The 13,609-nt window shown below is 34.4% G+C and overlaps 1 protein-coding gene across 1 annotated transcript; it reads right to left on the bottom strand.

The window, feature by feature from the left end:
• Positions 1–5,426: 5,426 nt before the first annotated feature.
• LOC122272894 (uncharacterized) lies at positions 5,427–13,241 on the bottom strand. Its single transcript, XM_087156533.1, has 4 exons — positions 12,823–13,241; positions 10,733–11,676; positions 8,061–10,570; positions 5,427–6,170 (listed from the first exon to the last, which is right to left on the bottom strand). The coding sequence occupies exons 1-4, from the start codon at positions 13,239–13,241 to the stop codon at positions 5,427–5,429; spliced, it is 4,617 nt and encodes a 1,538-aa protein (XP_087012659.1).
• Between the last annotated feature and the right edge of the window lie 368 nt (positions 13,242–13,609).

The following is a 13,609-nucleotide window of genomic DNA, read 5'->3' as shown; positions in this document are numbered from 1 at the left end:
AAATGTAGGTACAGTTAGTTATTTAAGTGAAAATTTTTCCTAGATTCTTTATCTAGTTTTGACACTAGTATATTAATAAGAAAAATATATGACAATTACTGTTCATAGTTAAGTACCTTTAAAGCACGCGAATTTTTCGAACACAGTCAATTATACTCCTAATTTCTTCAGCATTTTCTAATTGCATTTTTTCACAATAACTTGGTACGGACCACCTTAAATAACTTTTGATCTAATGATTTGATCACCACGTTTTAGACTCAATGGTTCAAGAGGATGACCTCAAATATGCTAATTTGTGCAGACGATATTTTAAGTTACGAAGCACAAAAATACTTCTTTTTCGACGAATTCCGATTTCTAACTCCCAAGATATAGGAAGTAGCCGTAATATGGTTACAATAATTTGGTTAGGATACTCTTAATTTCCCTTTTTGCGTATTTCTCCGTTTCTCGAGAACTTATTAAGCAAATAAAAAAAAAATTCCTCATAATTATAAAATTTGTTATTCCAAAGAAAATTCCTCGCCAAATATAACTTTAAGTAAATTAGTATTTTTTATTATTTAATTTAATAATAGTAAAAAAAAATTATGAATTGTATGGTAATTTTTTTAAACATTATTTTAAAGAATGTAATTTTAAATAGTAAAGAGTTCTTTAAAAAGCGAATTAAAATAAAAATTGTATTTTTAAAATTTAATTTCTCAGAACTAATTCGATCTTATAGTTTCTGAGAAATCGAATTTCAATTTCGCGATTTTTTTTTTTTAAATTCGATGGTTGCACTAACATGCATTTAGCTTTCGCAAATTAATCAAATAAAAAACGAAGTAAATAAATAATTTGTTTGTTCATAAATAAATAATTTCTAAATAAAGGGTGATCTTAAATAATAAGTCAGACGTTTTACCCACCGAGTAATTTTAATTAAGCAAAATGTTCTTAAATTCTTTTCACCAAACTTGCTGTAGATTTGAGACTTGAAAAATAAACGTGACAATTATTTTTAGTGAGTGTTAATTTAAAGGAAAACTTCAAGAACGTATTAGAATAAAACGAATTAGATTAATATGGCGAAAAAAATCTACTTAGTAGCATAAAAAATTATAATTTTAAAAATATATGAAATAATTGTCTGAATAGTTCTGTGAATCACACGTGGCCGGGTAATTCAATTTTAAAATTATGACTTTAAGGCTATATATCAGGTGCAGAGATATTTTAAAACGCGTAAAAAATTATTATTCTAGCTTATTTTGGCCATGTACTCGACAGCTCTGTATGTTTGGCATCTCTACTTAGTCACTTAAAACATCCGCACTATTTCAGGTTATTCAGGTAAAAATTACTACTCCCTACAATCTTGTATTTAATTATAAAAAATTGTAAAGCAAATTTGATTTTAGTAGGAAATCCTCATGAAAATGAATTAAAAACAATGCTCAGTAATGAATTCATGTATTCAAATTTTAAAATCTTGGAAAATCATGAATAATTTTTTAATTTATTTAAAAAAATATTTCAAAAGAGAATAAAAAGAAAACATTCTTTCCTTTTTGGGCAGAAATCAGCCCCAAAAAATTTCATTTTTCCAGTAACGTTGAGGTATTTTTCAATTAAATATTAATATAAATCCAGTTGGCACACGTAAAAGAGGCAGGCGATTTTGAGATTGATAGATGGCCTATAGAAAGAACTTTTGGTCTTAAAAGCAAAAAATTGGGAAACACTAGCAAAAAAAAAAGGTTAGCCAGGAAAAAACTTATTGAGAAGGCCAAAGCCCTCCCTGGTCTGTCGAGCCATTGATGATGATTTATATAAATAAGCCTTTCCGATTGATTTCTAAACTGTCATAAAACAATGAAATGTTTTAATTCAAAATTTGTCTAATTTTTATTTCATTCCTTTTTACTGTCTCACCTTGGTTGCTTTCTTGAATTATTATTATTAGCCTTGTAGAAGCCTATTATTAGCCTTGTAGTTTTGTACCCAATCCAGAAGACAAATCTTGGATCAAGTATTAGGAGAAATTTACCATCGTGGAGGACTTTTTTTATGGAACTAACCTGCATATGCGTTAAAGGGATTGAAAGACCACGAAAACATCCCTGGGTTAAACTGACAGAAAGGTTACTCTAACCCGGGACTCGTCTATCAGTGAGTGTGGAATTCGTATCGACCAGCTTTCACTGAGATTCGAAAACGGGTCACCTCATTGTGAGACGAGCACTCTATTTCCTGAGCCACCACGACCCTTTTTGAATTTGGAAGTTTTACAGCAGCCTAGGCCATTAGGCCCATACGCCAAATACAATGGAATACATTAAAAAAAGGTCAACATACCCTTATATATAAGATACAAAAAATATACCTAGAAGAATCGGGATGGCAACAGGCCATTTACATAAATTAACATAGTAATAAAATGTTTAAAAATATCAGGTCAACAGACCCTTATATGGCAGGTCAACAGACCCTTATAGCCTTAAAAAATTGTCCTATTTTACATAGCATTTTGCCTTTGGCAAGGATAGTGACAGTTAGAGGAAGGAATAAAATAATACATACCCTGAGCACCAGTATAGCTGGGGTAAAAGTAACAAAGAGACATTGCTCGACAGGGTTCTACAAATGCGACAACTATCAAGCAAAGGCGACACCAGAGTGATTAAACATTGAAAAAGTTGACGAGCTGGAGACAAAAGTACAACAAAAAAAAAACTTACAGTAGCACAATGTGAAAAAAAACCCACCACCAATGTTTAAAATTTGGAATTAAAATCATTCAACTTATCATTAGCCAAAAGGGCAAGGGTAAAACCATTAGTCAGACCAGCTGACATAATATGTAAAACCAATTTTAAAAAATGGTAAAACATTTAAAATCTGCAACAGGATAAAAGTAAACACGCTCCGAAGGCAAAAACGCCCAGGGGTGCCGAAGAACAGTATAAAATCTGAGGTACATGACTAAAAAGACATTACAATAAAACAGGAGTAAAAAAAAGTAAAAATACAGTTTAAAACAAATTAAACCTGTAAACATGACAAAGCAGACTAAAAACAAGACAGTTATAATAAGATGGTAAAGTAGTAAAATGGAAAAAGGGTAAAATGGTAAAGTTGGTAAAAATGGGTAAGTGGTCCAGATAAAAGGGAGTTTGGCAAGGCGACAATCAATAACAAGATTAAAAGACATTAAAAGTTGTTATTATTATTTTGGACCAACACCTCCTCGAGCGTTGTTTTAATAATTTGTTTAATGATATTACGGCAAATGATACTGGCAAAAATTTGATGCTCGTTCTTCTCGAGGAAGTGTTGTTGTCGGAGTGCTCGGAACCGAGAACAGTGATATAGAAGATGTTCTACTGTTTGGGGGTTGATCGCAATTGTTACATTTATCATCCTTATTGAAAAACTTCCTTTGGTAGGTCCCAAACACTCCGTGTCCCGTCAGGTATTGATTTAAGTAGAAATTTGATTGAATTCTTGTAGTTGACGGGGTCTTAATAAACTTAAAAGTCTGCCGGCCCTTAACAGAATTGTACCAATTGTACTGCCACCTTGCCATTAGAATCCGCTTGATTTCGGTCTTTGCTTGCCTAGGGATCCTCAGAACTTGGAGATCTATAATATCGGAGCCAATGGCCTCCTTAGCTGCTTCGTCGGCCTCCTCATTGCCCTGGATCCCCACGTGGGCTTTAACCCAATTCATTGTAATACCTCTGTGCCAATATGTTTTAATATTTTCAATCAGTTTTGAAATTGGTTCTGGGTCAGCCAGGACCTGGAGGGAGGACAACGAGTCTGAAAAAATGGTAGCGTTATTGATATTATTATCATTGATCCAGATAAAGGCGGATCTGATTGCCTCTGCGATAAAGATTGTCTGTGACTCTGGTGGAGGATTTAAAAATAGTAATACCATCCTGTTTAACAATCATTGCATGTGACGCATGGAAAATTCCAGGTGTGTCTACCTCCATCCGAGAGCCATCAGTATAGATCTCCACCCCCTGGTTACTAGGGGCACAATATCCCCAGGGCAAGGAGCGATAAAGAGATGGGTGCTCCCGGGGCGGCGTATCAAAATTCAAGGTGTTGTCGAAATCGGGAGGTAGTACATGCATTAGATCTTGTAATCGCCATCCCCATCTCACCCTCTTGGTATAAACATCCTCTATAACTTTAAGTGTTATTGGAACCACCCCCGCCAGTATCTGGATAGCCTCAGTACTGGTAGTAGCGTAGGTTTTAGTCAAGGTTAACAATGGAATCCTCTGAAGGCTATTTAGTTTTTCATTAATTTTACTATTGTTTCTGTACCAGACACTGGCGGCATAAAGGATGATTCTCTCGCTTGCCTGGAGATATATTCGTTTCAAGATTTGTGGTCTGAGTCCCCAAGTGACTCTGGCGACTCTTCTGATACCCTGGTTAAAATTTGTGATTCTATCTCTAATATCGTTTAGATGTGGTATCCATGTCAGACCCGGGTCCAAGGTGACGCCAAGGTATTTCATTGTCTTAACATTTTTGACATTACACGAATCTGTAGAATTAAACTTGATACAAGGTAACCGGCCGATTTTTTTATTACTTTTGGGGAATGTTAACAGCCGTGTTTTGTCTTTAGCGAATTTTAATTTATTCCTTTCGACCCAGTCTGACATGCAGGTAAGAATATGAGTCGCCATTTGGTCAAAGTGGTATAAAACTGGACCACTTACCAATAATAAAATGTCGTCTGCAAATGCGACTATATTGATATCATTATAGCTAAAATCACTAAATTGTATAAGATCAATGTTTAAAACTATTTTAAAAATGTCGTTAATTAAAATAAGCCAAAGTATAGGACCCAGGGAGGAGCCCTGTGGCACACCAACGTTTAAGTTTCTACTAACGACAATGTTTCCATTGCCATCATAAAAGTTTGCAGATCTCTCGTTTAAGAAGCTAAAAACAATAGAGACTAAGTTGTCCGGTAAAACACAATTATTAAGCGCTGTTTTGATAACTGTCCAGTCGGCGCAATTAAAGGCGTTTTCTATGTCCAGAGCCACCCCAATCGTATGTTTGTTCTCCAGTTTTTTATTGTTGACGAAATCAACCACCCTTTTGAGTGCATCATCGGTCCCCCTCCCAGCCCTGAAGCCAAACTGGTTATCGCTTATTATTTCTCTTTTTTCCAAATGGTAACTCAGTCTCTTAGTAATTAACTTATCTAGGATTTTTCCCCAGACGGCCAGGAGGGAGATCGGGCGGTAAGAACTCGGAAGACTGAGGTCTTTATTTGTTTTAGGGATTAGGGTGACTCTCTTCCAAGAGCTGGGAAAGTATCCCAGGCAAATTTCCCCTGGTATGCCATCAGGACCCGGAGATTTCCCTGATTTAAGGCCCATAATAATATACTCCAGCTAGTCAACAGTAAAATCGACTTCATTAATATGGCACCTATTAACATCAGTATAATTATTGGTCGCCTCCGGGAAGTGATGCTGCATGATTCCCTCTTTAGTGTCGTGGTAGCTCTCCGTGGTACTGCCGTTAAACATGACCGGGTTGGTAATCAAGTGACTGCTCAAGCAACCCTTTGCAATTTTATATGGTGTAGAAAATGCCCTATCTATTGTTAAATTATTTATGTAATCCTTCAAGTTAATCGCTTTAGATTTCCTTATTAGTTTTTTATATTTGGCGTACATGGCTTTATACCTAATATTAAATTTGAGCCTTATGTTTGGGTTAGTCTCCCTTTGGTACCGCCTACGGAGAGCTCTAACTTGTTTCCTTAGCAGTCCCAGAGCCGGGGTCCACCAGGAGCAGTGCTTAGTGTATTGGGCTGTATTATGGGACTGTATTATGGGGCGTATTCTGGACTCCTGACAAATTCTGTATATATCTTCAGTGACATTATCAATATGCTGATCTATACTAACTGTGTTATTTAAATTGTCAGTACTATAGGTTTTCGTGATTTCAAGAAGTTTTGATTTCAAGACAAGCCAGTCCAAGTTTTTATATTTAATACCCTGGGCTTTCTTGTAACATCTATCTCGTTGTCTATAATTTTCGATTGTCGCTGTGATAAGCTCATGATCTGAGCAGGAGACGCCGTCGTGGATAATATCAATCCAGCTCTGCCCCAAAACCGAATGACCCTTTTTGAATTAGTTTTTGGTTATCTTAAAATACTCCATTAGCGAAGATAACATTGAGCTGTTTTATTGGGAAAATCGCCAAATATAAATAGCTTCGTAGTCGCCCCTTTCAATTTATGACCTAATTTTTACAAATTTTGTTTGTTTCGGGAAACAAGAACCTAAATATGTAAAAAAAAATTAAATATCTATTCAGTGAATGTACGTTTATGTGTTTTATTTCGTAACTTAATTAATAGTTATCACTAATTAATTAACACATTTGAGGTCACCCTCAGAAACCGTAAAGATTTACACTTAGTTCATGGAAATCCGATCCTTAGAACGAAAGTCATTCAATGTGATAAAATTTTTATTTTGTTCACTTTATAGCTAATAACAATAATTCAAGACAGGACAAAAAGCAAGAGCCAGATGGAAAAGGTAATAATATTCAATTAGGTTTTACTAATGCATAATCCACGCTCATGATTAGGCTCCATCTATATGCTGACAATTCCATCTGCATTTGGGGGTAGATAGTTATAGGAATTGTTGTTTACATTTAAAACCAACCTCCCTCCGGCTCTTGTTAAGATAATATAAACAGGGATCTGAGTTTGAGTGTTTCATTCTAAAACTAATAAAAAATTTCATTTCATTTGTTATTCCAGCATCCACCTGCCTGTCTCAAATCATAAAGGGATTTATTTAGAAAAAGAACTTCATCGCCTTCATTATGAGAATTAAAACTGCTTTCTTAGATATGCTACTATCTAAGGTTTTATTTACAATTAACTCAAAAACTGATGTATTTTTTATTCTAATTCAGCAGCAAGACTAGCCATAATTCCAACTAGTCCGGTGCGAGTATCGAATGCAAAAGTTTCTGGATAAATTATCCCTGGTTTTTGATTAAACCCTTTGGCTACAAGTCAATATTTTTTTAAAGTATCATCTTGAGCAGTAGAGGCTCAGGAGAGCGTTCGCCTTCTAATGAGGTGAACTGGGTTCGTATCTCAGCGATGGCTAGTTGATACAAATTCCACATCCGGCTCGCAACCACCACAGAGCTGACGTAAAATATCCTTAGTGTTAGAATCCCCTTGTCGTCAGGTTAAATGTTTGAGGTGTTCGTGGTTTCCCTCTTCATGTAACGCAAATGCGGGTTAGTTCCATCAAAAAGTCCTTCACGAAAGCTATTTGAAGCAGGATTTCCCTTGTTTTCTAGAATAGGTTCAAAATTACAAGGCTAAGGAGTTGAACATCAGGAGTCGGTTATAAAATAAAAAGTATCATCTTTACAATATTTATTTGTAAGCACCATAATCTACTTATACATTCTTGTGAAAGCGGCCAATTGACAACATCAAAAATGTCGATTTTTTTAAAAATTATTTTTAACTCATTAACCATATTTCGCTTTTCAACTTAAAGCAATTCTAATAGGGTAAATACACCGAAGATTTATTACTATTATTAGTGAATATAACCTTTTTCTCGTTTTCTTGATGGCACAGGAAAACTACTCAATAATTACCAAGGGGTAAGTAACAAAAATATATTTAAATCGTTAACATGAGAAATACGGTACAATGGTAGACAATGCTACTACTACATTACAATAGTGATGTGCTTGCTTTTTTTTACACAATCTTTTTTTGCAGTTACGGTTACAATCTAATGATAAACTCCGCCATCTATCGGTGGTTCAATAACATGTATTTCTACAAACTCCCCATCATGGACGGGGACGTCCATAATATCTAGTAAGATTAAAGGAAAAATGACAAATGGAAAAAAAAAAAACATTAAAGTTCAACATGAATCAAATTTTTAAGTATTATTTAAAATTTCAAAAGGATATAACAGTTGAACGGGACGTCTGATCCGACTTCCATTAGTCCTTACGAGACAGCTCCGGACTTTGCCATCCCGTCCAGGGTAGACTTCTTCGATTACTCCAAGGCTCCAAAGTAATTTATTCTTTTGGGCTCCTTCGATCAAGACAACGTCCTGGACTTGAAGGTTCCGTTGATTTTCTGAAGTTGTCAGCCGATGCGCAGTTTTTAAGAGAAGAACATACTGTTCTTTCCATTTGGTCCAAAAATTTTGTAAAAGTCTCATCTGGAACAGTTTTCTTTTGATTAAAGAAGAACGATTTGAGTGTTCAAAAAGAGTTCCGGTGTAATATAACGGAAGCTCTATTTTCTTCTGGGGCAACAAAAAATGAGCAGGGGTCAAAGGTTCGGGTTCATTTAAGTCAGAATAAACGAAGCTTAAAGGGCGTTGGTTTAACACTGATTCTATATCTGTTAAGATTGTTATTAATTCCTCAAAAGTAAGAAGAGATTTAGATAGGGTCTTGCGTAAGCATTCCTTCACCGATTTCACTAATCTCTCATAGAAACCTCCCCACCATGTAGCTCGTTCCATGATAAATTTCCACTTGATCTTTTTATTTGCTATAAAATTTTGAATCTTTGGATCTTGAATCAAGTTAAAAATGAGTTGAAGTTCTTTATTTGCGCTTTTAAAGGTTTTTGCATTATCGCTATACATGGTTTGGACGATTCCTCGTCTGGAAATAAACCTACGCAAGGCTAATATAAACTTTTCTGTACTTAGATTTGAAACTAATTCTAAGTGTAATGCTCTTGTTACTGCGCAAGTAAACAGACATATATAGGCTTTTTCAGGAGTATTCGATGTTTTAGCATATATCGGACCTGCAAAGTCCACCCCGCAAACTGAGAATGGTGGAGATTCTAAAACTCGATCTTTAGGTAGGGGACTGGTTATTTGCTTAGCAGGTAGAGCTGAATATTTGCGACATATTATGCAATTCTTTATTATTTTCTTTATAAGCTGCCGACCTCTAGCGATCCAAAACCGATTTCTAATTTTAGAAAGGGTGGCAGAAACACCACCATGAAATATTCCTTCGTGTTCATTTCTAATCAACAGTTCCGTAAATTTACATTTATTAGGAAGTAAGATAGGGTGTTTTTGTTCAAGATCAAATTTCGAATTTTCCAATCTGCCTCCTATTCTTAAAACTTTTTTATTATCCAAAAAGGGGGCAAAACTTCGAATGGAAGAATTCTTGTCAATTTCTTTTCCACCTTCTAAGGCCAATATTTCTGAATGGTACGCTTTTCTTTGCTCAAATTTGATCCAAAACTCTTCTGCTTCTTCAATTTCTGATGATGTGAGTAGTCCCTTAGTGGTAGATTGTTTTCTTATCTTTGAAATAAAACGTCTAATCCATGCTATTGTCCTCAAAAATTTTAAAAAGCAACTATAATTCTCCGGATTAATTCTTAGGTCATTGGAAGATGTACTAAAGCAGAAACTTGGAATTTCCTCTTTCTTCTTTCTGAATTCCAGGAGATTTTCTTCCGGGGATGTTTCAAAAGTCTGAGGCCAACTGTCAACACGTTTTTTGAGGAAAGGGGGTCCTTCCCACCAAAGAGTGTTGTTAATCAATTCGGATGCTTTCAGTCCTCTCGAAACTAAGTCTGCCGGGTTTTCTTTGCCGGGGCAGTGGAACCAATGTTCAGGATCTGTTAATTGTTGAATCTCAACAACGCGGTTTTTTACGAAGGGTTTAAATCGGTTGGGTAAACCTCTAATCCAGAAGTAAGTGATGGATGAATCAGTCCAAAATTTTTGTGTAAGTTTAAACTTTAAGTTTTTTACCAAATTATTGCTCAATCGAGCAGCTAAAAGGGCAGCCATCAATTCCAGTCTGGGTAATGACAGACTTTTGAGGGGAGATACTCTACTTTTGGATGCAACAAATGATGTATATATCTTATCTGAATTTGTAACAATTCTCAAATACGCTACACAGCCGTATGCTTTCAAACTAGCATCAGAAAATATGTGAAGCTGTATATCCTGTATACTATCTCCAAGAGTATCCCTTAAATAGTAACGTGGTATTTCAATGTCTTTTAATTTTTTAACACCATTGCACCAATCCTGAAAATCACGAGCAATTTCTTGAGGGAGTTCTTCATCCCAATCAATTCCAGCGCACCAAACTGCTTGAATTAAACACTTTATGGTTACTACAAAGGGGCTCAAATATCCTATTGGGTCGAATATACGACCAGCAGCTTTCAGCAAAAATCTTTTTGTGTGTCTCCCTTCAGATAAAAATTTGATAAGATGTTTAGTATCAAAATAAAAAATGTCTGCGTCACTATTCCACCCTATCCCAAGTACTTTATGCTCAGAAGGTATTAAGTCTGAATTTTCTATATTGTGATCAATTTGAATGTTATTAGTTTCCCACAAGTCTATAAGAGGTTTCGAATTTGAATTCCATTTTCTAAGTTTCATACCCGCATCTTCAAAAATTTTAATAGCTTCCTGACTGAAACTAAAAGCTTTATCTACATTATCCTCGCATCCTATCACATCGTCCACATACAATGATTCTCTTATAATTTTTATAGTTTGAGGATATGTTTTTTCATAATTCTTCAAATGAAATTTTATAGTTGCCGCAAGAAGGAAGGGACTAGAAGTAAGTCCAAATAAAACACGAGTAAATCGATAAATTTTAATCTTACCTTCATCAAAGGGCGGTTCCATCCAGATAAATCTGGTCGCATCTCGATCTTCCTCCACAATTTCGATATTAAGGAAAGCTTGCTTCAAATCTGCAACAAAAGCTATCTCTTTGTTCCTAAAGTTTATTAGAATATCAAAAATATCATTAGTTAATTTGGGACCAGTGTATAAACAATCATTTAGCGAACAGGATTCAGCTGAGTGAGACGATGCATCATAAACAATGCGGAGTTTTGTAGTTTGTCGCTCTTCTTTAATAACCGCCCTGTGGGGAAGATAAAATATAGTTTTATCATTTGAATATTGTGTGTCAGGAATTTCTTCAATAATACCCTCTGCAAGATATGATTCTATGGTTTGTCTATATTCATTAAGTAACCAAGGGTTCTTTTCGAATTTGTGTACAAGATGGTGGAGTCTCTTAAGGGCAACATCATAATTTGATTTTAAGTTGTCAATCAATTCTAATTTCCAGGGCAATTTAATTTTATAACGTTTATCAAATGTAATGGAAGACTCAAACTCTTGAACTATTGTTTCTTCCTCGTTATCAGTAATAGGCGAATCAGGCAATATTCCAATGGACTCAAGATCAATTAATTGTCTAATTAAAGTCTCATCACCACGGTTAACAACTACGTTCATAGCGAGTAGATTGTTTATTTTATTTATATGCCCATAAATGCACCAACCGAAGATTGTTTCTACCGCTACAAGTTTTTTATCAAGTCTATGAATTCGGCCAGTCACTATATCAAAATAAAAATCCGATCCGATTAGAATCAAAACATCTTTAGTTTCGTTTTGAAAATCATCCGCAAGTTGAACTGTTTTTAAAAATTCGTAATCCTTTACAATGTTTTTGTTTGGAGAAGGCAGCTGAGTTGCACAAATAGTGTCAGTTTCTACGGCTTCTACATCTATTTTATAATTAGGATCTTCCCTATTTCTTAATCGGATGCTAACTACATTAAACAATTTAGTTTGGGGTTGCTCTGATCCAAAAGAATTAATCGACAATTTTTCTTTTCTAATTACTGGCAAATTTAATCTTTTTACCAATTTATTTGTTATGAAAGTCCGTTGACTTCCATTATCAAGAAAAATTGTAACATTTTCTTGTTTGTTTTTATTTTCCGCAATGATTGAACAAGTTTGTAATAAAATGGGATTCGAATTTTGTTTATGTTTTAATTTATTCTCGCAAGAAGAAATGGCCGAAACAATTTCTAAATTTTCCTTAGAATTCTCTCTATCGTTTAAAGTTTTTGTTTGTTTATTTTCCTCTAACTTAAAGCAAATCGCTTTCGAGTGTCTCCGATTACAAAAAACACATTTCTTCTTACTGTAACAATCAAGTAACCGATGATTTGGTTTCAAGCAAAGAAAGCAGAGTCTCTGCTTAATCAAAATATTTTTTCTTTCTTCTACTGTGAGAGTATCACATTTCTCAGATTCATGGTCACCCCTACAAAATACACATTTATTAATTCTCGTTGCGGTCGCGCATAATTCATGAGCGGATGTTATTTCTTTTTGTGGGTGCGGCCTTGATCTAAATTTATCTTTCTTTTGATTATTCGAACATTTTATATTTGTAATGGCGGTGGTTTTTTCACGACTTTTTATTTCTTCACTTAAAAATTTTAGAAGGGCTTTTAAATCCCAATTATCCCCCTTTTCTTTCCTACTAAAGTCTAAAGTTATTTCCGATGGGAGTACCTTTAAAATTATCGGCGTTAATAAATGTCCGTAAGATGCCGAATCAATTCCTAGCGATTCTAAATTTCTAATTTCGATTTCTACTCGATCGAATAATTTTCGTAATCCAAAAGTATCAGAGTTATGCTTTATTGGTGTTATATTTAATAATTGGCCTAAATGAGCATTTATAAGCAAGTTTTTCTGTCCAAACCGATCTTTCAACAAATTAAGGGCTGCTTTATAATTATCATCCGTTAAAGAAAATCCCGAAATTGCTTTTGAAGCTGCTCCTCCAACAAAACTTTTTAGATAAATTAGTTTTTCAATATTTGAAAGATACGGATTTTTATCAATTGAATTTTCGAACTGGCCGATAAATTCCAACCATGAATTTGGATCTCCGAAATATTTGTTTACAGTTAATTTTGGTAGTTTTATCGTGCATTTGTTTACTTCTGTTTGATTTACAGTCTGAGAGCTAGTTACACCATTTAAATTAGAACTAGTTGAGGGAGTGGCACTAATTTGTTGAATCTTCTGTTTAATTTTACATTTATAGTTAATCAAATCTTCTACATATGTTTCAGAGGATTCAACTTCCTTTTCGATATCTTTAACATCTAGTTCCTTTATTATCTCTTCATTTATTAATTTTATGTTCAACATTTTCTCACTTAATTGCTCTAAAGATGTTTCTAATTCATATATTGTCAAATTATCAAAGTTTTTATCTAAGTTAGTGAGAAATTTAGTAGTAGAACTTTTCAAAGCTCTTCTTTTCATTTTAAGTTTTTCTATATCCATGATATATCCAAATATAATATTTTTCAATCAAAATAAACTTACCCCTTTTTTCTGGCTTTCTTTTATCCACTAATTAAAATTCGATTCTATTCTTATCTTCAGTGCATTGCCTTTCTCGGCATCGATGCACCAGTTTCGCTTTTCAACTTAAAGCAATTCTAATAGGGTAAATACACCGAAGATTTATTACTATTATTAGTGAATATAACCTTTTTCTCGTTTTCTTGATGGCACAGGAAAACTACTCAATAATTACCAAGGGGTAAGTAACAAAAATATATTTAAATCGTTAACATGAGAAATACGGTACAATGGTAGACAATGCTACTACTACATTACAATAGTGATGTGCTTGCTTTTTTTTACAC

This window comes from Parasteatoda tepidariorum, chromosome 2 (genome assembly GCF_982258835.1).
Source record: "Parasteatoda tepidariorum strain Cologne lab strain chromosome 2, Ptep-v5.0, whole genome shotgun sequence".
Taxonomy (NCBI): domain Eukaryota; kingdom Metazoa; phylum Arthropoda; class Arachnida; order Araneae; family Theridiidae; genus Parasteatoda; species Parasteatoda tepidariorum.
Note: the sequence above shows the minus strand (reverse complement) of the source record. Positions and strands in the feature narration are given on the sequence as shown.

Bases quoted from the DNA above. Each gene is read 5' to 3' on its own strand.
- LOC122272894 (XM_087156533.1), bottom strand. From the start codon at position 13,241: ATGGATATAGAAAAACTTAAAATGAAAAGAAGAGCTTTGAAAAGTTCT. The intron at 11,677-12,822 runs GTTGGAATTTAT...ATTAAGAAATAG, and splicing joins TTCGGAGATCCAAATTCATG to GGAAGATCCTAATTATAAAA. The intron at 10,571-10,732 runs GTAAGATTAAAA...ACGATGTGATAG, and splicing joins GGAACCGCCCTTTGATGAAG to GATGCGAGGATAATGTAGAT.